We start from the raw sequence: 21,351 nt of genomic DNA, 5'->3' as shown, positions 1-21,351 counted from the left end.
TCCTAGTTACATCCTCAAAAAATTCCAGTAGATTTGTCAAGCATGATTTCCCCTTCATAAATCCATGCTGACTCGGAACGATCCCGTTACTGCTATCCAAATGCTCAGCAATTTCGTCTTTTATAATTGACTCCAGCATTTTCCCCACCACTGATGTCAGACTAACTGGTCTATAATTACCCGTTTTCTCTCTCCCTCCTTTCTTAAAAAGTGGGATAACATTTGCTATCCTCCAATCCACAGGAACTGATCCTGAATCTATAGAACATTGAAAAATGATCTCCAATGCTTCCACTATTTCTAGAGCCACCTCCTTAAGTACTCTGGGATGCAGACCATCAGGCCCTGGGGATTTATCAGCCTTCAGTCCCATCAGTCTACCCAAAACCATTTCCTGCCTAATGTGGATTTCCTTCAGTTCCTCCATCACCCTAGGTTCTCCAGCCCCTAGAACATTTGGGAGATTGTGTGTATCTTCCTCAGTGAAGACAGATCCAAAGTAACGGTTTAACTCGTCTGCCATTTCTTTGTTCCCCATAATAAATTCCCCTGCTTCTGTCTTCAAGGGACCCACATTTGCCTTGACTATTTTTTTCCTCTTCACGTACCTAAAAAAACTTTTGCTATCCTCCTTTATATTATTGGCTAGTTTACCCTCGTACCTCATCTTTTCTCCCCGTATTGCCTTTTTAGTTAACTTTTGTTGCTCTTTAAAAGAGTCCCAATCCTCTGTCTTCCCACTCTTCTTTGCTATGTTATACTTCCTCTCCTTAATTTTTATGCTGTCCCTGACTTCCCTTGTCAGCCACAGGTGTCTCTTACTCCCCTTAGAGTCTTTCCACCTCTTTGGAATAAATTGATCCTGCAACCTCTGCATTATTCCCAGGAATACCTGCCATTGCTGTTCTACCGTCTTCCCTGCTAGGGCCTCCTTCCAATCAATTTTGGCCAGCTCCCGCCTCATGCCTCTGTAATCCCCTTTGCTATACTGTAATACCGACACTTCCGATTTTCCCTTCTGCCTTTCCATTTGCAGAGTAAAACTTATCATGTTGTGATCACTGCCTCCTAATGGCTCTTTTACCTCTAGTCCCCTTATCAGATCAGGATCATTACACAACACTAAATCCAGAATTGCCTTCTCCCTGGTAGGCTCCAGTACAAGCTGTTCTAAGAATCCATCTCGAAGGCACTCTACAAACTCTCTTTCCTGGGGTCCATTTCCAACCTGATTTTCCCAGTCTACCTGCATGTTGAAATCTCCCATAACCACCGTAGCATTACATTTTTGACACGCCAATTTTATCTCCTGATTTAACTTGCACCCTAAGTCGAGGCTACTGTTTGGGGGCCTATAGATAACTCCCATTAGGGTCTTTTTACCCTTACAATTTCTCATTTCTATCCATACTGATTCAACATCTCCTGATTCTATGTCACCCCTTGCAAGGGAATGAATATCATTCCTTACCATCAGAGCAACCCCACCCCCTCTGCCCACCTGTCTGTCTTTTCTATACGTTGTGTACCCCTGAATATTCAGTTCCCAGCCCTGGTCCTCTTGTAGCATTCAAGAGAGAGCTAGATAGAGCTCTTAAGGATAGCGGAGTCAGGGGGTATGGAGAGAAGGCAGGAACGGGGTACTGATTGAGAATGATCAGCCATGATCACATTGAATGGTGGTGCTGGCTCGAAGGGCCGAATGGCCTCCTCCTGCACCTATTGTCTATTGTCTATTAATAAATCATATAAACAAGTTAACAGAAACTTTACTAGTGGGCATTTGAGATTTGGAACTTGCTATCATAGAGAATAGTTGATGGGATAAGCATAACATTAGGGCAGCACGGTGGCGTAGTTGTAGAGCTACTGTCTTACTGCGCCAGAGACTCGGGTTTGATCCTGACTACGGGTGCTTGTCTGTACGGAGTTTGTACATTCTTCCCTGAGATCTTCGGTTTCCACCCACACTCCAAAGACGTACAGGTTTGTAGGTTAATTGGCTTGGTATAAATTTTTAAAAATTGTCCCTAGTGTGTGTGTGGGGTAGTGTTGATGTGTGGGGATCGCTAGTCAGTGTGGACTCGGTGGGCCAAAGGGCCTGTTTCTGTGCTGTATCTCGAATACTCTAAAAGTAAGAAAAACTAAAATATTTAAGGAATAAGTAGTTGTGTACATGAGCTAAAGTGAAAAGGAAGCTTTGCTGGTTAAGTAAGATAAGAGTGAGAGCATTAACCATTTTATAATTTCAATAGTCTCCGAGTTCTACATTTCTAATTCCACATTCATGACATTAAATATGATGAGTATTTGTTACGGTGATTTGAAAGTAGATATTTCATTTGTGATAAGCAAAGATTTGAAACTTGTGATGTATTTTCAGATTAAAGATCTCAGTGAAAAACTCCATGAAAGAAATAAAGAAAGTAACAGAGTTGACGTTGAAGTTCAGACAGACCGTTGCTTCACACATGAACACACAGGTATATGGAAACATTTGGCTCATGGAATGTAAACATGTTAAATAATTTACTGGGGGAGTAATTTTCATTTGCAACATTCTTAGTTTTTATGAGGAAAACATTTCACTTGTAGAAGTCCTCTAGGTGATGGGCAACATTAGTTAGCAGTTTCTTCTGAAAGTGCAAAAGGACTTGACATTTATCGCCTTGCCAGATGTTTTTGAAATATTACCACATGTTAGGACCAAATATTATGTAGCAAAACACTTTTAATATTTTTATAACATGACAAACAAAATAGATATTGTAAAAACAAACTAAGTGCCTAATTCTAATTACTTTGTCTCTGTTCTCTAGACTACCAAGAAGAAGATGTCGATTTTTATTATCAGCTGAAAAATTATGAGAATGAAAGGAGGCAAGTGCCAGGGGATGTTATAGATTCTGTTCCAGTTCAGTCTCAAACACAACCACAGACAGACAGCTACCAGTACTCGGAAATTGTTGAGACAGATAATTATCAGTACACAGAATATCTGGATAAATCAACGTTATCAGATGGAACAGGAGACCATAAGAATGTGGATGAAGATACAAGGGTATGTAATGCTTGTGATAGTATATCTGTAGAAGTTGGAACATTATGTTACAGTTGGGGAGGCCGCACCGGGAGTATTGTGTTAGGTTTTGGTCTTCCTGCTATGAAAAAATGCTATTAAGCTGGAAAGTATACAGAGAAGATTTACAAGAATGGTATCAGGAATGCAGGGCATAAGCTATAGGGAGATGTTGATAGGCTAGGACTATGATAGTATAATATAACATAATGTGATGATAAATGTTCCTGTCAAACAATTAAGTTTAAAGTGAGTTTCAAGGGACTGAACAAAGAGGTTTCCATTTAGTTTCAGGGAAGCGTGGGAGCCAACTAGTTTCAGAGGTGCACAAAGAAAGTGGGTTTGATGAGTTTTGGGACTGGGGAACAAAGGGTGCCAATGAGTTTCAAGAAAGTGCAGTGACTGTAGACATAAGAAACTGCAGATGCTGGTTTACAAAAATAGACACAGTGCTCTCTCTAAATCACTGCTTCTCCATTTCCTTCTTAAATAGATGGTTTTTGAGCACAAAATTTGGGTCAATCTTTCTAATTTTGTCGATTCTTGCTCCAGCAGTGAGTGTTACTGTTCTTTTTCCGAATCCTAATCCATTGTTAATATTGAAAGTAAAAAATAATCTTTTGTACGCTAATTTATCTACGACCATTTTATTTTTTCTTTCAAGGACTCGATGAATACATCCCTGGCCGACAGTTTGCGTGCTACTGCAGAAGCTGCCATGTCGCAGACAGGTTTCACATATGATGAAAGTAGTGGGTTATATTATGATTACAGTACTGGCTTCTATTATGATTCGGTAACTTGATTTGCTTTCCCTTATCCATTATTGATTTCACTTTCATTTAAACAAATTAGTATTTAAATAACTGCATTATTAATGTGTTTTAATAGACCACATTAAAAAAAATTGAAGACTTTGGTCAGTACAAGGCAATGGATACTTTGAACAATATGGACATTTTTGGGTACACTGTTTTATTTTAAAGAAGATGCGTAGATTAGAAGTTTCAGTTTTGTTTGGGTTCTTATCAATATGCCATTCACTGCAACTTGGAATGTGGGAAGTATCAGGAGATCTATTTGAAAATTTGAGACGGGTTAATAAAAGCAACAGTGAATTGGGGAAAATAGAAGCTTTATGTGAAGGAGATTGGTAGGTTTTTGATAGAGCTTTAGTAAGGGATTTATTGTAAATGGCTTGGGAAATTCAATTGATCATAACAAAATGCAATTAGATTACACATAGAACAAAATATTAAAAACAGGAAACAGGGTTGAAATAAAATGGATTGTTCGGCATGGTACTGACAGACATAATGAATTCAGCAGTCCACTGAATTTGTGTGAACAAGGGTTCTGACTGTAAATATCACCTATACACGTTCTCCAGAGATGCTGACTGACCCACTGACTTACCCCGGCACTTTGTGTTTTTGCTAGAGTCTGCTGAATTTTCCTGGTTTTGATCTGAAAAAGCATACATTTACTTTGGAACAATCGTGTGAACATATAATTTCACGAGTGAAAACATTTTTTTCTCGCTCAATCAAAATCCTTCAATTTTGAACAGCTCTTAATGTAGCAGATTACAGTAAATTCATAAACTATTAGTAATTAATTCCAAATATACTTGCTATTTACCGTATAAAATAATGGTGGAAATTATTCATGACACTGTTGGGCTTCTTAAAGGTTTTTATTTCACTAGTTGAGAAGTTGAGCAATATAGATCATGAAGGTGCTGGGAATAATAGGCATTTTTCCTCTGGTCTATTTTAAGTAACCTGGTAAAGGCTTGTAATTGGGATCAAGACCCTGGGTTAGAGAGGGAAAGTTGATCAGAACTTCACAATACAGCAAGAACTATTGGAATACTTGCATCTTATTTTCAATAATGACAGAAGCAGGTACAGATTTAAAATCTTGCTTGCACTGTGAGAACATTTCCAAATTGGTGATATTTCCAAATATGGAAAAGTACTCGGTCATGAATCAACACGTATGTGATTTTATGTAAAATATTAAGTGAATATTCATGTTATCACACCTTGTTCGAACTAGGGAGAGCCAGTAATTAGCCTACTGTAAGAAAATCTAATTTGATCTGTATGTATAATCAGAGTTTGCACACTCATTGATATGCCCATGAAACGTATCTTATCCTGCTTGATTATTTTGCTCCCGTCTCGTACCATAGTTTTACATTTTGGATCTCAAAAATCTATATCTGCTCTGTTTTACCATAATCAGTGAATAACCAGTTATGTTAAAATATTAAAATTTTAACCTATGCTACAGTTTCTTAGTTTTCTAATATAGCCTAGTATTTATATTCAAAAACTATGTATTGTGGATTAATTTAAGAGTTTATAATTCTATATTTGTTTTTATTGGAAAGACAAACCAACTCTACTATGACCCAAACACTGGGATTTACTATTATTATGATGCTGGGAGCGGCCTCTACCAGTTTCATTCTCGAGTGGATCTACATTCATACCACACGGCACAAAAGGAGAAAAAGGTGAAGAAAAAACGTAAAGTAATAGAAAAGCTGGAGTCAAAAAGAGAAAAGGTATGTTGCACTCAGTTATCTTTACTGCAATGGAAATAGTGTAATTCAACCTGTCGTGCCAACACTAGGTCTTGTTCGAAAGAGGAGAGAGTAAAGTTTCAAGATGTTGTGCTTTAAGAATTCTGACCCTCCTGGCAGTCTCTGTTTTCAGTTTACTTGTCCATCTGCCTTCTCTGTTTATTTAATCTTGAGTTAATGCTCTGAGGGCCACAAGAATGTTGATTGATTCTCAGTCACTGAGTTGATGACATTACTTGCAATTTCTCATTAGCAAAATGCGATATTGCACTACTTTTGTAGACTATGCTGAGGAGCATATAACCACATGTCCACCTGTGCAATAAAGTTACCATGTCTCAACAAAGACTGCCAGGTGGATCAGTACCAGCATCTATGCTCTTCACGCTGTCCCCAACTCCCGGTGCAGACTCGAGCTGGATGTACAAGGATAATGGAACTGTACGTCACGAGGAAGCAGTTTTCAATGAGTAATGTGAGGCCTCGGGGAAACATATACTGATAAGACATCACCCTATGAGGATGGAGCTTTGACGGGAGAAAAAAAACTAGAGAAGAAATTTTGCCTCATGTCGAAGTTGGAATTTGGAGGTTTAGTGAAAATCTTTTGTTGCGTGCTTACCAATGAATACCTTTGCTGTTTAGAGATTCATTGGGAGACATTTCTATCCACTTTGTAGATGATTCAAAATATCTTTTAAATAATATGCCAGAACATCAAGAGCTGTTAAGTTCTAAAGAACCTCTTTAACAGTCAGTGATACCGACAGCATTGGTTAGCAGTTTTCTTTTATAGTTGATCCTCCTCCTTCGTGTGTAGCAGTAACTATTTTGACGATTCATGTGTATGTGCCTATATTCCACCATCTTTAAAAATAATTCTGAATTGTCTAAGGTAGTTCTTGTCTCCGATTATTTTTCAACGCCATTAATATATTTTTCTTTCAATCTCATATATTGTCTTACGGATCGACGACAACCTTCATGGATTGTCCATATTTTCCACTTGTAGCTCCCGTCTTTCACCTGAATAGAACGCATATTCCATTTTCTCCCCCCCCCCAATACATTTAATTAAAGCAGCCGAAATAAAACATTTTGCTTCAGGCTTTTCCATTGACCATGTAGATGTCAGATGACGGTTCACAATAATGCTTTTTAAAGACCAGATGTAGGGCAGATTGCAGAAGTGTTGCATGTGCAAACGTAACAACGACCACGTGCAATCAATTTGAGGAAAGTTGCATTTTGTGTAATGTATCATTTGACTTATGGCTAGGAGGAACATGTACAAAAACAAAATCAGTTATTGCATCAATCCTGAGCTGTCACTTTCACAAGGAGTAAAAAGAAGTGATCTATCTATGTGTACGTCATATTAGATCAATTATATTAAAACAGATGTGAATGCCAATATCCATTCATTTCGTTCACTCTTAATGGTACATGCACTTCATTTTATCCAATTTTTCTGACTTGCATGTGAATGGTAATATCCATTCACTTTGATCACTCTTTATAGTGCATACACATAATTTAATTCAATTTCCTGGTTTGTGTGAGATGAAGACTTTGTAGAAATGAACAGATGCACAATCTGCTTTTTTGGCCATCCCAGCCTGGTCAGGCACTGACAGATATTACATTGTCTTGTAGGTTAACTGGCCCAGCACCCATCTTGTCACTATTCTGTGACAAAGAACATTAAACTTAATGCTCCTTAAGGCCTTTGTTTTAAAAAAAATAAATGTCCAACTATTCATTAGATTCTGTTCCTCCTGTCCCCAGGTGCTGCAAATGACAGAATCAATGGCTAACTTGAAGATATCTTCTTTGGGATGGTCAGAATCAGCAACAGGTAGATTAATGACCAACAAACGGGTTTCTGCTACAAACATCAGTCCTACAAATGCTGGGAATGATCTATTAATTATACATGATTTCTTAATTAGTACAGGTGACAGGGGTTATGGGGAAAGGCAGAGGAATGGGATTAGCAGGGAGAGATAGATCAGCCATGGTTGAATGGCGGAGTAGACGATGGCCTAATTCTGCACCTATCACTTCTGACCTTATGACAAACATAACCTGAAAGACATCAAACTCAATGTTACACCACGTTTTGTGAAATTGTGATACGTATTTGAGGCACGTACTACTTTGACACTTTCTTCCCTTGATTATTCCTTTTCGGCAGTCCGTCATTTGATTCAATATTGAGATTTTGTTTTAAATCAAACATTATATACTTGTGAATACCTTTTGTGGCAAAGATACAATCTGTTAAAGGCTTTTCCAGATTAAAATTTGAAGTGAAGTGATTTAAAAAAAACCTCTATAAACTAATTGGAGTTCATTGGATCGTTAATTGATAATTTCCGGCCATGTGATCAGGTGTATTAAATGCATTTCAACTTATGATATTTTCGGTTTGCGATGGGTTTCTCTGAACGTAACCCCATCGTAAGTTGAGGAGCACCTGTATTCAGATCTCACTGTATGGAGGAGGAGAATCTAACTGAATGGTACCTTGCACAATGAAGCTTCAATTCCAGGCAATTTGAGAGAATTATGTACAGCATGATTTACATGGAAGATAATAGCAAAGAAAAAAACATCCTGAGCTCAAAACGCTGCAAGTTGATTAGGATTTGCTCGTTGCTTACATAATTCTAGTTATTTCTGGTTTCCATCATCTGTAATAATTTGTTTTTGTTTGATATTGTCTCATAATTTGTAAATGTATGTTGACTAGATCCCAATTCTGTCATTTGCATATCAACTTCCATTATTGAGCCCTGTTGTGTGGTTTGTCATTCTACTCTTGTATAAAATTGGGTATTGTTAAATTGCTGAAAATCTAAAATCTAAAAAGGAAATCTATTTTTGTCAGTTAGTTCCTTCAATTGACATACAGTAGGGGTGGAGGTTTTGAATCTGTATGTTTCAGAAGATAGACACAAAATGCTGGAGTAACTCAGCGGTCTAGGCAACATCTCTGGATAGAAGGAATGGGTGACGTTTTGGGTTGTGACCCTTCAGACTGAATCAGGGGAGAGGGAGATACAGAGATAAGGAAATGTAAGATGTGAAAACGAGACAAAGGGGATAGAGATCAAGGAAAATGTAGAATAAATCATTGTTAGCTAGGAGAAGTTAGCAACAAAGCAAACAGTTAAAATGTAAACGAGGACAGTCAGACTAATTGGAGAACTGGGAAGGGGGGAAGGTTGGAGAGAGAAGGAAGGCAAGGGTTACTTGAAGTTAGAGAAGTCAATAATCATACTGCTGGGGTGTAAGCTGCTCAAGCGAAATATGAGGTATTGTTCCTCGAATTTGTGCTGGGCCTCACTCACTGACAATGACGGAGGCCCAGGACAGAAAGATCAGTGTGGGAATGGGAGGGGGGTTAAAGTGTTTAGCAACCGGGAGATCAGTAGGTTTAGGCAGACTGAGCGGAGGTGTTCAGCAAAATGATCGCCGAGCCTATTCGTTTACTCCAGTGATGCTGCCTGACCCTGCTGAGTTACTCCAGATTTTTGTGTCTATCTTCGAGGTTGTGTATCTGTAAATCACTTTTTTACAGTTTATTACAATTAAATACTGTGATAGAGTTAGCTGAACACCTATTTTTCCTTGCATGTCGAAAACAAGTCTTATGGTTGTTACAAGTTAGATCAGATCTGATCTTATTAAATAATGGGGCAGGCTTGAGAGCTCACAAGCATGCTGCTCCAAATTCATGTACAAGTCATCAAGTATGCGAATATGGTCAGATATTGACTACATTTGTTGAAGTTGCTTTAGCAATCCCTTCTAAGGTCACATCCAAAGTTTTACATTTAATTAAGGCACATAAGTGATTTATGTTTGTAAGCAGTTGATTTATTAACAAAAGCATATTTTAAATTTAGTTGGATTTTGGCTTCTGGAATTTGCTCTGAATAAGTTCAGTTATATTAATGCCAGTTTCAGCATCACTTTGTTCATAGAGTACTAGTTGATACACGATGATTGCCAGGACACTTATTTTGCATATCACAAATACTTTCCCATTCTGAAATTTTTCATTATATATAATGTAGAACAGACCAGGAACTGGCCCTTCAGCTCCCAAAGGCCGTGCTGACTTAAACTAATGATGCCAATTTAAATTAATGACCATTAGCAGATACTTTGTTTATATCCCTCTATCCTATATGCCTCCTAAACATTCCTGTCGTAACTGCTTCCAATGCTTCCCCTGGCAGTGTGTTCCAGGCACCTGACACTTTTTGTGTAAAGTTTTTTAAAAATTGCCTCACAAATCTCCTTTTTAATCTTTTCCCCTTTCTCCTTAAATTTCTGCCCTCTAGTCATTGCTCCCAAGAGTCCTGCCATTTACTGTACCCTTCTTGTTTACGTTTTGGCTCCCTTAGTGCAACACATCACCCTTGTCCGTGTTGAACTCCATCTGCCATTTCTCTGCCCACCTGATCTGTGGCCTGTTATATCTAAGGATCAGCGATATTTAAAAGATTTGAGGTTCTGTTTTGTCATTGACAAATGTCATAAAGCTCTTCCAAGACTGGTCCTTTAATATTTTTGTATTATTTCCTCTAAGGATGTTGAATCAGAAATATCAAAAGCTTCAAGTGATTGTAAATTCTGGGACCAGGAAGAGAGCGAATTATCATCAGCGGAAAAACGAAGGAAAACAAAAGTGGTGGATGTTGATACGAGTTCATCCAATGGACTCAATCAAAAGCTAGACTTGAGTGTCCATGGTGAAAGGGGTGTCGAAATGAAACTGGAAGAAGAGGACGAGGCTGGGTTTGCTAGTGAACCAGAGGAAGGAGAGATTACAGATTCAGAGCAAAGTAGTTTTGTAGACGAAGAGACGGAAGAATCAGATGAAAGTGAAGACAATGAGAATATGAAAGAAGGTAAACGATGTTAAGCAATACTATTTAAATTTAGACAAAATCAGGACAGAAATATTAGTTGCAAAAATAAAATGATAAAATATTCTACATCCATCAAAAAATCAGGCTTGGGATAGACCCAGTAAGGGATCGATAAAGAGTGCGATATCAGAATGACATTTAAGCAAAGTAACACTTTAATGTTTACCAAGATAAACCTGGCTGTTAGCAAATCAGAAAGTGAGATTGCAAAAGAAGGGGAAATTTAAGTAAACTAATAAAACTCTGGAACGGGACCCTTTTCTGGATAAACTGAACTGAAGGGAAGTGAAAGCAGACGTGCTCTGTCACACTTGGTAATTCTAAATAAAGGTGTAGTGGCAGAAGACTGGTGGACACTGGCAAAGCATTGTTTAAGAAAGGCAAAATTAGTACGTCCAATAAGCATAATTACACCGATTGCTGGAAAACTTTCAAGAGATCATAATCATGTCAGCTTAACATGAGTGATGGGAAAAATAATTGCATCTCAATGAAATGAGATATTAGGAAGATGTCTAAATACATCAAAGAGCATGGACAAATCCAAATTGGCTAATTGCCACACTATCAGTCCACTCCTAATCATCACTAAAGTGATTCTGTAGGAACAGAAAACTCCAGACTTCATCACAGTCTTGGTCCAAAGTGGTAAATTCCAGAGTAAATGAAAATTTTAAAGATGGAAATCTGAAATAAAAAGAATGCTGTACATACTTAGAAGATTAGGCAGAATCTGTGGAAAGAAAGAGTTAACATTTCAGTCTTGAGTATTTCTAGAAGGTAGACGTAAGGTGAGAGAGATTGCAAATGAGGCAGTATTTAACTGAGTATGGTATCAAGGTACCCTGATAAAATTGAAGGTAGACTCAAAATGCTGGAGTAACTCAGCGGGTCAGGCAACATCTCTGGTGAGAAGGAATGGGTGACGTTTCGGGTCGAGACCCTCCTTCAGACTTGAATAATCATTTACATCAAAATCAACTTCAAAATTGAACTCAGTGAGCATCAAAACGAAAATACCCCAGTGGTTGGAGTCATACATCTCACAAAGGAAGATGATTCTGGATATCAGAGATCAATAACCCCAGCCTTAGGTCAGCATTGTGGAGTTATTCCAGAGAGAATCCGAGGCTCGGTCATCCTCCGTTGCTTCCACAATTACCTTTCCCCCGCCATAAGGTCAAATACAGATATTTGCTGGTGATCACACAATGTTCAATTCCATTAACAACTTTCAACAGATGAAGCAGCCTATCCCTGGCGTGGTTGATAAGTGGCAAGTATCAAAATTATAAAATTATAAAAGGACTGGACAAGCTAGATGCAGAAAAAATGCTCCCGTTGTTGGGGGAGTCCAGAACCAGGGGCCACAGTCTAAGAATAAAGGGGGAGGCCATTTAAAATTGAGATGTGAAAAAACTTTTTCACCCAGAGAGTTGTGAATTTCTGGAATTCTCTGCCACAGAAAGCTGGAGGCCAATTCACTGGATGATTTTAAAAGAGAGTTAGATAGAGCTCTAGGGCTAGCGGAATCAAGGGATATGTGGAGAAGTCAGGCACGGTTTACTGATTGTGGATGATCAGCCATGATCACAATGAATGGCGGTGCTGGCTCGAAGGGCCAAATGGCCTCCTCCTGCACCTATTTTCTATGTTTCTATGTATCATTTGATCCATGGAACTGCCAAGCACTGACCATTTGTCACAAGAGAGAATGCAGTCAACCACTCTTGGCATTCAATGGCATTGCCATTTGAAGGTATCACAAAGTGCTGGAGTAACTCAGCGGGTCAGGCAGCATCTCTGGAGAGAAGGAATGGGTGACGTTTCGGGTCGAGGCCAGTTTTCCTACACATGGCATTACCATTGCTACATCACAGTATCAAGAGAGCCACCATTAACCATCAAAGTACCACCATAACCAGAAGCTCCCTTGGACCAGACACATAGACACCATGGCTACAAAAGCGGGTCAGAAACTAGATGTCCTGCAGCATTTGACTCTCAAGGCCTTTCCAAAATATAAGCCAGAACCATGATAGAATACTCTCTATTTGTCTGGATGAGGGTAGCTGCAACCTCTTTCAAGAAGCCTGCATCAAGCCTGGCATGGGTGATAAATGTAGGACCAAGTAGCCTGCTTGAATGGTCGTGCTATCAACCACCTTAAATGTTCATTCCTACCATAAGGACAATGGTTAAGGTGTATATTTTCACCAAATGCACTGCAGATACTTACCTGGGAAACAACTATATCACTACCAAATAATGACTTCTATCATGATAAAGGAGAACGGCAGCAATTCATGGGAAGATCATCATCTGCAGGTTCCCCTCCAAATTGTGCACCCTCCTGAAGTACAAATGCTTTGCCAGTCGTTCATTGTCACCTAGGTTCCGGCATTTTACATTTTCCATCCCACTTCCACTCTGGCCAATCTGTCTGTGACCTGCTGCACTGTCATTGTGGAGCCCATCTGAAGCTTGAGATGGGCAAGAATTATTGAACTCATAGACTTCAGGCAACTGAAGAAGGGTCTTGACCCGAAAAGTCACCTATTCCTTTTATCCAGAGATGCTGTCTGACCCGCTAAGTAACTCCAGCTTTTTTTGTTTATCTCCAATTATGAGGTGATTTGGAGCAAACAAGCAGTATCTGCTCTATTGAGGTTTTAGCCAAAAGCACTCTTAATGATTTAAACCCAAAAATATGTATTGCACTTTCTTGTGAGTATATCCAAGTGTATTAAAATGTCTAATCAGTATTATTTTTCACCACATAGGTCAATTATGGCCTCCATGTATCCGGGTGATGGTAGTCCGATCACCAGTCCTGGAACCTGGTACACTCTTCATCATCACTGCAGTAAAGACCGCTACTATTGGGAGGTATAGGACAATACAGATTTTGTTAACCTGCAATAATCAACAGAACATTGGTTAATTTAGAATAAAGATTTTAGCTAGAACGGAATAGAGAGATTCTGGAGAGGTTTTGTGGGATGAATTATGTTCATAAGTTGTAGGAGCAGAATTAGGCCGTGCAGGCCATCAAGTCTACTCCAATCATGGCTGATCTATCTTTCCCTCTCAACCCCATTCTCCTGCCTTCTCCCCATAACCCCTGACACTCTCATGAGTTTACCGTTGTGATTAAAGTAGAAAGTCATACCCCTCTTTGTATTGATGACCATTATTCACTGATATTATCAGAATCATAGATCATGTCCATCATTCAAGTCCACGGCTCCTAATGCAATCAAATTAGTACCTTATTTATGATCTGAGGTGCATAAAGTTGGTCTTTTATGATTATGTTTTAAAGAATGAAACTTGCCGTAGTCAAAAACAACACTACAATACAAGTGCATGGGGTTTTCAAAAGTCTTTTAACAGTGCCCACATCGTGATTGGTTCCATTACCTTATTCCAATATCTGAATTCACTGAATAAAAAAAAAAGAAACTGATTAATAAGCATGGTACAAAAAAAGGTACTTTGTTCAGCTAAGTATCAGAAGATATAATTTCCCTGTCCTAATTTTATGTTTCACCAGTATTACATAATATTATTATTCATTTATTATTCCTCAAATTTGAAAAAAAATACTTGCCATGTAAAAAAATATATGAATAATGCAGTTTATTGGAATAGAGATATTTTTTTTTGTTGTTGGTTTTAAAATGGAGAGTTACTAAAGAACTTCCAAATGATTGTTGGTTAAAGTGCTCTTTCTATAATTTCTCAATGTCATTTTTTTCCAATAAACAGTTCTCTACTTTTGCCAATGCATGAATGTTCACCATGATTGTGATAAGCATGGGACTTCTTAGAGAGGCAGTGATTCGCTTAGATATTTTTGTCACTTTCATGTTAAGTAAAATAATGCCCAAGGTTTATTGCTGAAATTCAGAAAATGGATAAATAACGTTGCATATGAGATTAACTTCTAGAAGCATAAAGTATATATTATGCGATTGTGCTTTACTTTGTTTCAATGTGCTTTACTTTAAGTATATAATATCTTTTTATTCAACAGAGAGAAAGATATGGGCCATGCAATCAGAATAGCTGAACTTGGAGTTAGTAAGGTTCGTAGTGTAATCATATTAAACTGGACATTGCAGAAAACATAATGGAATTTACATGACTCTCATTAGTGATGAATTACTTTTGAGTGATTTTGTTTAATTTTGTTCTAAAATTAATTACTTTGTTTTCCATAGTAAAATCTAACATGGGTATACCACCGATTTTCGGGCAACCGATGGTCTGGTCCCTCCTTTAATCCGGACAAAATTATAATATAGAAACGATTCTTTGCAGTTGTAGTATATGTGGGAGCTGCTGGTCTTCCCCATGTCTTTATGTTTCCGTGTGACGGCGCTAAGGCTGAGGACCAAGGAAGAGGATCTATCCGTTGTGAATCCTTTTTTTCAAGTTTGAAATATTTTTTGATTGGGAGCGTGTATGACCCTCAGGGCTGTGAGTTGCCTGATTCGAGATCAAGTAAAAGGGTCTGGCTCAGGGACAGATGGAGAGCACAGCATCACAGGCCCTGAATGGCAGCTACGCTCGGTTTGCTGTGCGCTTTGACTTTAGGTTGTGTGCCACTGACTGCTCTCACATCCCCTGTTTTCTCCCTGCTTGTTCATAAGATCATAAGTGATAGGAATATAATTAGGCCATTCAACCCATCAAATCTACTCCGCCATTCAATCATGGCTGATCTATCTTTCCCTTGTGGCGGTGCCCGGGGGCTAGGCCACTCCCTGGGTCATTCCCCTCGGCACTGAGTGGACAGGGGGAATTAGGCCACTCCCTGGGTCATTCCCCTGGGAACAGACTGGTCTGGGGCTACAGGGTTGGCTGGAAGGGGCTTGAGTTTACTCGTGCGGGTGACTGAAGTGAGTGAATGTTCAGATACTGCATTAAAGTTATTGTTAACTCTTACCTGGCGTCTGGCCTTATTCCTGTCGCGTCCAGACCCACTACACCCTCTCAACCCTATTCTCCTGCCTTCTCCCCGTAACCTCTAACACCCGTACTAATCAAGAATCTAGCTGCACTAAAAATATCCATTGACGGCCTCCACAGCAAAGAATTCCACAGATTCACCACACTCTGACGAAATAAATTCCTCCTCATCTCCTTCCTAAAAGAACATCCTTTAATTCTGAGGCTTTGACCTCTAGTCCTAGACTTCCCCACTAGTGGAAACATCCTCTCCACATCCATTCTATCCAAGCCTTTCACTATTCTGTACTTTTCAATGAGGTCCCCCCTCATTCTTCTAAACTCCAGCGAATACAGGCCCAGTGCCGTCAACCGCTCAACATATATTAACCTACTCATTCCTGGGATCATTCTTGTTCTCTGGATAACTCAACATGTCGAGCGGTGACAACAACTCGCATTATTATTATTATGAATTATTATTATGTGACCTCTGGTTCAGCAAAACGTTTCAAAGCTCTTGAACGAAGGGTGCCGGAAAATTGGTGGTGCACCTGTAATAATGAAACCACTGGTTGAGGACATTAGTGCCAGTTTCTTGTACTCTGATTAGCATCAATTTATTGAAGATGTATCGATAATTTCAGTCACAGATTATAATTTTTAAAAAATTCTAAAAGATAAGTGCATTTTTATTTCCTGGTCTCAGTTTTTCCCACCTTACCTGAGAAACATAAGGGGCTGCAATTGCTGGAATCTGAAGAAAAAAACACTAAATTGCTGGAGGAACTCGGTGGGTTGGTTGGTATCTATGGAGGTAAAGGGATGATCAAAGTTTTGGGTCGGTCCTGATGAGGGTCTTGACCTGGAATGTCGACCATTCTACTGCCTCCACAGATGTTTCCACCATACTCCAATGCTTTTCTGTATGAGGGACCCTCGGGTGTGTTTTGACTTTCCCAGTGCACTCTTGGTGTTCCCATTGTTCTAGTCGATGTAAATTTGAACATTACCCTTTGCCAACTTGTACCAATCACCGCAATGTTGACTGACCAACGCTGCTTCTCCATTAGGCAATGGCTTGATTGTTGAGATTCTCATTCTTATTTAAGATTCCTCCGTGGTCTTGCCCCTCACTGTCTAGCGAGCTCCAGATGTACTTTTCGAGTTTAACCTCTTAAGCATCGGCTGCTTCCGTTGCCCCCTCAGGCAGGCAGTGAAGAAAGCCAATGGAATGTTGGCCTTCATAATAAGAGGAGTTGAGTATAGGAGCAAAGAGGTCCTTCTGCAGTTGTACAGGGCCCTAGTGAGACCGCACCTGGAGTACTGTGTACAGTTTTGGTCTCCAAATTTGAGGAAGGATATTCTTGGTATTAAGGGCGTGCAGCGTAGGTTTACTAGGTTAATTCCCGGAATGGCGGGACTGTCATATGTTGAAAGACTGGAGCGACTAGGCTTGTATACACTGGAATTTAGAAGGATGAGAGGAGATCTTATCGAAACGTATAAGATTATTAAGGGGTTGGACACGTTAGAGGCAGGAAACATGTTCCCAATGTTGGGGGAGTCCAGAACAAGGGGCCACAGTTTAAGAATAAGGGGTAGGCCATTTAGAACTGAGATGAGGAAAAAAAAATTCAGTCAGAGAGTTGTGAATCTGTGGAATTCTCTACCTCAGAAGGCAGTGGAGGCCAATTCTCTGAATGCATTCAAGAGAGAGCTAGATAGAGCTCTTAAGGATAGCGGAGTCAGGGGGTATGGGGAGAAGGCAGGAACGGGGTACTGATTGAGAATGATCAGCCATGATCACATTGAATGGCCTCCTCCTGCACCTATTGTCTATTGTCTATTTCCATCCATCCCTTCGTTGCCAGAGATTGAAGCTGAGATATTCTCTGTCTAACTCGTGCAGCTCTCTACTTTCCTTGCCCTTTCCAATAATCATCTGGGGGATCTGCTCTGATATCTTTTATGTAAACAAATGTAAACAATTATTTGCCAGCACACCTGTGAAACAGCATGAAACGTTTTACTGTGTTAATGATGTTATATAAATACAATAAAACCTAGCAAATGTCGGAAATGCTCAGGTCAGGCAACATCTGTGGTGAAAGAAGTGATTTCCATTTCAGGTCAATAATTTTTCCATTAGAATTGGTCCAATGGAAGTCAGGCTCAGTCTGATAAATTTCATTAGCTTTCTCTCCACAGATGCTACCTGCCATTTCTCATGCAATTTATATTTTAGATTTGGTGTGATTTTCTTTTCTTCTCTTTAAACTTGTTGGTATTGTTGTTCTTGTCCTATGAACTGTGACTTTTAGAAATCCACTTGTCAGTTTTTGTTTGGAATCCTTCTTGGGGAATTTCCTTGAGTTTCATCTCGCCTTCAGTTTAGTTTATAGTTTTTCTTTTCAAAAAGATTTTCACTGTACCTCAGCTTGACAATAAACTAAAGTAAATTTGATATTCTTCTCAGTAATATGGGGAGCACACAATCCCATGCCTTTACAATGTGGTTGCTCAATGCAATTTTTAAATATCATTCATTGTTACTTTATTGTTTTTCACGTCCTGATTTTCATTTTGTTTAGTTCCACGCTGAAGTATATTTCGATCAAGATCTGCAGGAGTACATGCTGTTGGACAAGGGGAGCCAGAATGGGACTGTTGTGAATGGGAACAGGATCCTTGCAGTAAGAATGTTATTTTAATCAGATAATAACATGTTTTATTAACAAACACCTTAGCACTGGAAGCAGAAATATGATCTCTTATGATGATGCTTTTTAGTCTCTGAAAATAATTCAGTGTTTTAATGTTCGCATGAGGTCAGAAGAGGTCAGCTTATGAAGACCAAACTTCATTTGTGAATATAAAATTGAGTGCTATTCATATTGTGGCACAATGGCACAGCGGTAAAGTTGCGGTGTTACAGCGCCAGAGACCCGGTTCAGTCCTGACTACGGGTGCTGTCAGTATGGAGTTTGTACGTTCTCCCTGTGATCTCGTGGGTTTTCTCCGGGTGCTCCGGTTTTCTCCCACATTCCAAAGACGTGCAGGTTTGTAGGTTAATTGGCTTCTGTAAAATTGTCCCTACTGTGTAGGATAGAACTAGTGTCGGGGTGATTGGTGGTCGGCGCGGATTCAGGAGGCCAAAGGGCCTGTTTCCATGCTGTATCTCAAAAATAAACTAAATTCATACTTGATTGCTGCTGTATCAGTTTTCAGAATCATGTGTAGGATTGTCACAAAATGCACCTGTCCTCTCCATGAAAGAAGACTCTCCTTTGAGAGTCTATTCCAGATGTCAACTTCTCTATATTGACGAGACCAAAAGCAGGCTCGGCTATCGTTTCGCTCAACACCTTCGCTCAGTCCGCCATAACCAACCTGATCTCTCAGTGGCTCAGCACTTCAACTCCCCCTCCCACTCCCAGTCTGACCTTTCTGTCATGGGCCTCCTCCATTGTCATAGTGAGGCCCAGCGCAAATTGGAGGAACAGCATCTCATATTTCACATGGGTAGCTTACACCCCAGTGGTATGAACATTGACTTCTCCAACTTCAGATAGTTCCTCTGTTCCTCTATTTCCCCTCCCCTTCCAAGTTCTCCCACTGTCTTCCTGTCTCCTACTACATCCTATATTTGTCCCGCCCCCTCCGCTGACATCAGTCTGAAGAAGGGTCTCGACCCGAAACGTCACCCATTTCTTCTCTCCTGAGATGCTGCCTGACCCGCTGAGTTACTCCAGCATTTTGTGTCTACCCTCACTTTTGATCAGATCTGTGCATTAGGTTAGAAAAGATGCGTGTTGTTACTTCAAAAACAATTCTCAAAAACCCTCCTCCACAGAAGTTAGCAAATGAGTTTCATGTTGGCAGATAAATGAATTTTGTCATGAGATCTGGCTATAATTGTAATTGTAATTAATGTGTTAGCCAATTTGTAAAAACATACAAAGAATTTGATTTGCCATACAGTCATACCAAAAAAGCAACAAGACACACAACTACATAAAAAATAACAAACACCCACCACAGCACTATGATGGAAGGCAATAACTTATGATCTTCCTCCTTTTCTCCCACGGTAAGGGTAGTCAAAACATCCGCAGTCGGGGTGATCGAAGCTCCCACGTCGGGGCGATCGAAGCTCCTGTGAACAGGGTGGTCGATGCTCCTGCAGTTGGAACTCCCGAAGTCGAGCCCCAGCAAAGGGACCGCCAGCTCCACGATATTAGGCCCCAGTGCAGACAGAGATACGATATCGAAAAAGTCGCATCTCCGTCGAGAAAAGAGATTTTTTTAAAGTGTACCCACCCTCCCCCCCACGCCCACCTAATACAGAACTAAAGACACACTAAAACATACATTTAACAACAGACTAAAAACAACAAAAGAAGAAAAGGACGAGATAGACTGTTGGCGAGACTGCCATCGTACGGCATCACCCAGATATTGCAGGGTATTTTAAATTGCAGATAATTATACAGTCGGTAGAGCTACTGCCTTACAGCACCTATAGACCCGGGTTGATCCTGACTCCCTGTGCTTGTCTGTAAGGAGTTTGTACTTTCTCCCCGTGACCTGCATGGGTTTTCTCCGAGATTTTCTGTTTCCTCCCGCACTCCAAAGACGTGCAGATTTGTAGGTTAATTGGCTTGGTGTAAATGTAAAATTGTCCTTAATATGTGTAGGATAGTGTTAATGTACGGGGATCGCTGGTCGGTGCGGACTCGGTGGGCCGAAGGGCCTGTTTCTGCACTGTATCTCTAAACTAAACTAAAATTAAAAAACAGCCCAGTTGACTGAAACAATGATGTACAGAATTATTCATGTAATTAAAATTCAGAATCTGATGTATCTTCATTAATTCACTCTGTTGCTTCCCTAAGAAACCTCACATTATAGAAAATTCCACTCATATAATACAAATAGTGTTTCCCAATTTACCACTGTTATATCCAATCCTTGCGTTATAGCAGAACTGTTCCTGCAGTACCTTTTTAATCAAATAATGTGTAGTATTTAATTGACCTTTTATCAAATTGTTACATTGTAAAAATAATTGTTCGCAGAAACAATGCAATTATATAACCATATAACCATATAACAATTACAGCACGGAAACAGGCCCGTTCGGCCCAACCAGTCCACGCTGACCACTTTCTCTGACCTAGTCTCATCTACCTGCTCTCAGACCATAACCCTCCAATCCCCTCCCATCCATATACCTATCCAATTTACTCTTAAATAATAAAATCGAGCCTGCCTCCACCACTTCCACCGGAAGCTCATTCCACACAGCCACCACCCTCTGAGTAAAGAAATTACCCCTCATGTTACCCCTAAACTTTTGTCCCTCAATTCTGAAGTTATGTCCCCTTGTTGGAATCTTCCCCACTCTCAAGGGGAAAAGCCTACCCACGTCAACTCTGTCCGTCCCTCTTAAAATTTTAAAAACCTCTATCAAGTCCCCCCTCAACCTTCTACGCTCCAAAGAATAAAGACCCAACCTGTTCAACCTTTCTCTGTAGCTTAAGTGCTGAAACCCAGGCAACATTCTAGTAAATCTCCTCTGTACCCTCTCCATTTTGTCGACATCCTTCCTATAATTTGGCGACCAGAACTGCACACCATACTCCAGATTCGGCCTCACCAATGCCCTGTACAATTTTAACATTACATCCCAACTTCTATATTCGATGCTCTGATTTATAAAGGCAAGCATACCAAACGCCTTCTTCACCACCCTATCCACATGAGATTCCACC

The 21,351-nt window shown here is 39.8% G+C and overlaps 1 protein-coding gene across 1 annotated transcript in view; it reads left to right on the top strand.

The window, feature by feature from the left end:
• aggf1 (angiogenic factor with G patch and FHA domains 1) overlaps positions 1-21,351 on the top strand; it is a 41,784-nt gene that overhangs the window by 7,374 nt on the left and 13,059 nt on the right. Inside the window, exons 4-11 of the mRNA XM_078397105.1 lie at positions 2,384-2,483; positions 2,820-3,061; positions 3,744-3,875; positions 5,478-5,654; positions 10,276-10,597; positions 13,402-13,507; positions 14,658-14,709; positions 18,169-18,270. Of these exons, the coding sequence (XP_078253231.1) occupies positions 2,384-2,483; positions 2,820-3,061; positions 3,744-3,875; positions 5,478-5,654; positions 10,276-10,597; positions 13,402-13,507; positions 14,658-14,709; positions 18,169-18,270 (1,233 nt within the window). The remainder of the gene's footprint in view (positions 1-2,383; positions 2,484-2,819; positions 3,062-3,743; positions 3,876-5,477; positions 5,655-10,275; positions 10,598-13,401; positions 13,508-14,657; positions 14,710-18,168; positions 18,271-21,351) is intronic.

The sequence above is a fragment of the Rhinoraja longicauda genome, chromosome 3 (genome assembly GCF_053455715.1).
Source record: "Rhinoraja longicauda isolate Sanriku21f chromosome 3, sRhiLon1.1, whole genome shotgun sequence".
In the NCBI taxonomy this organism is placed as follows: Eukaryota; Metazoa; Chordata; class Chondrichthyes; order Rajiformes; family Arhynchobatidae; genus Rhinoraja; species Rhinoraja longicauda.
The sequence above is the reverse complement of the archived record's forward strand: the minus strand, read 5'-3'. Positions and strand labels throughout refer to the sequence as shown.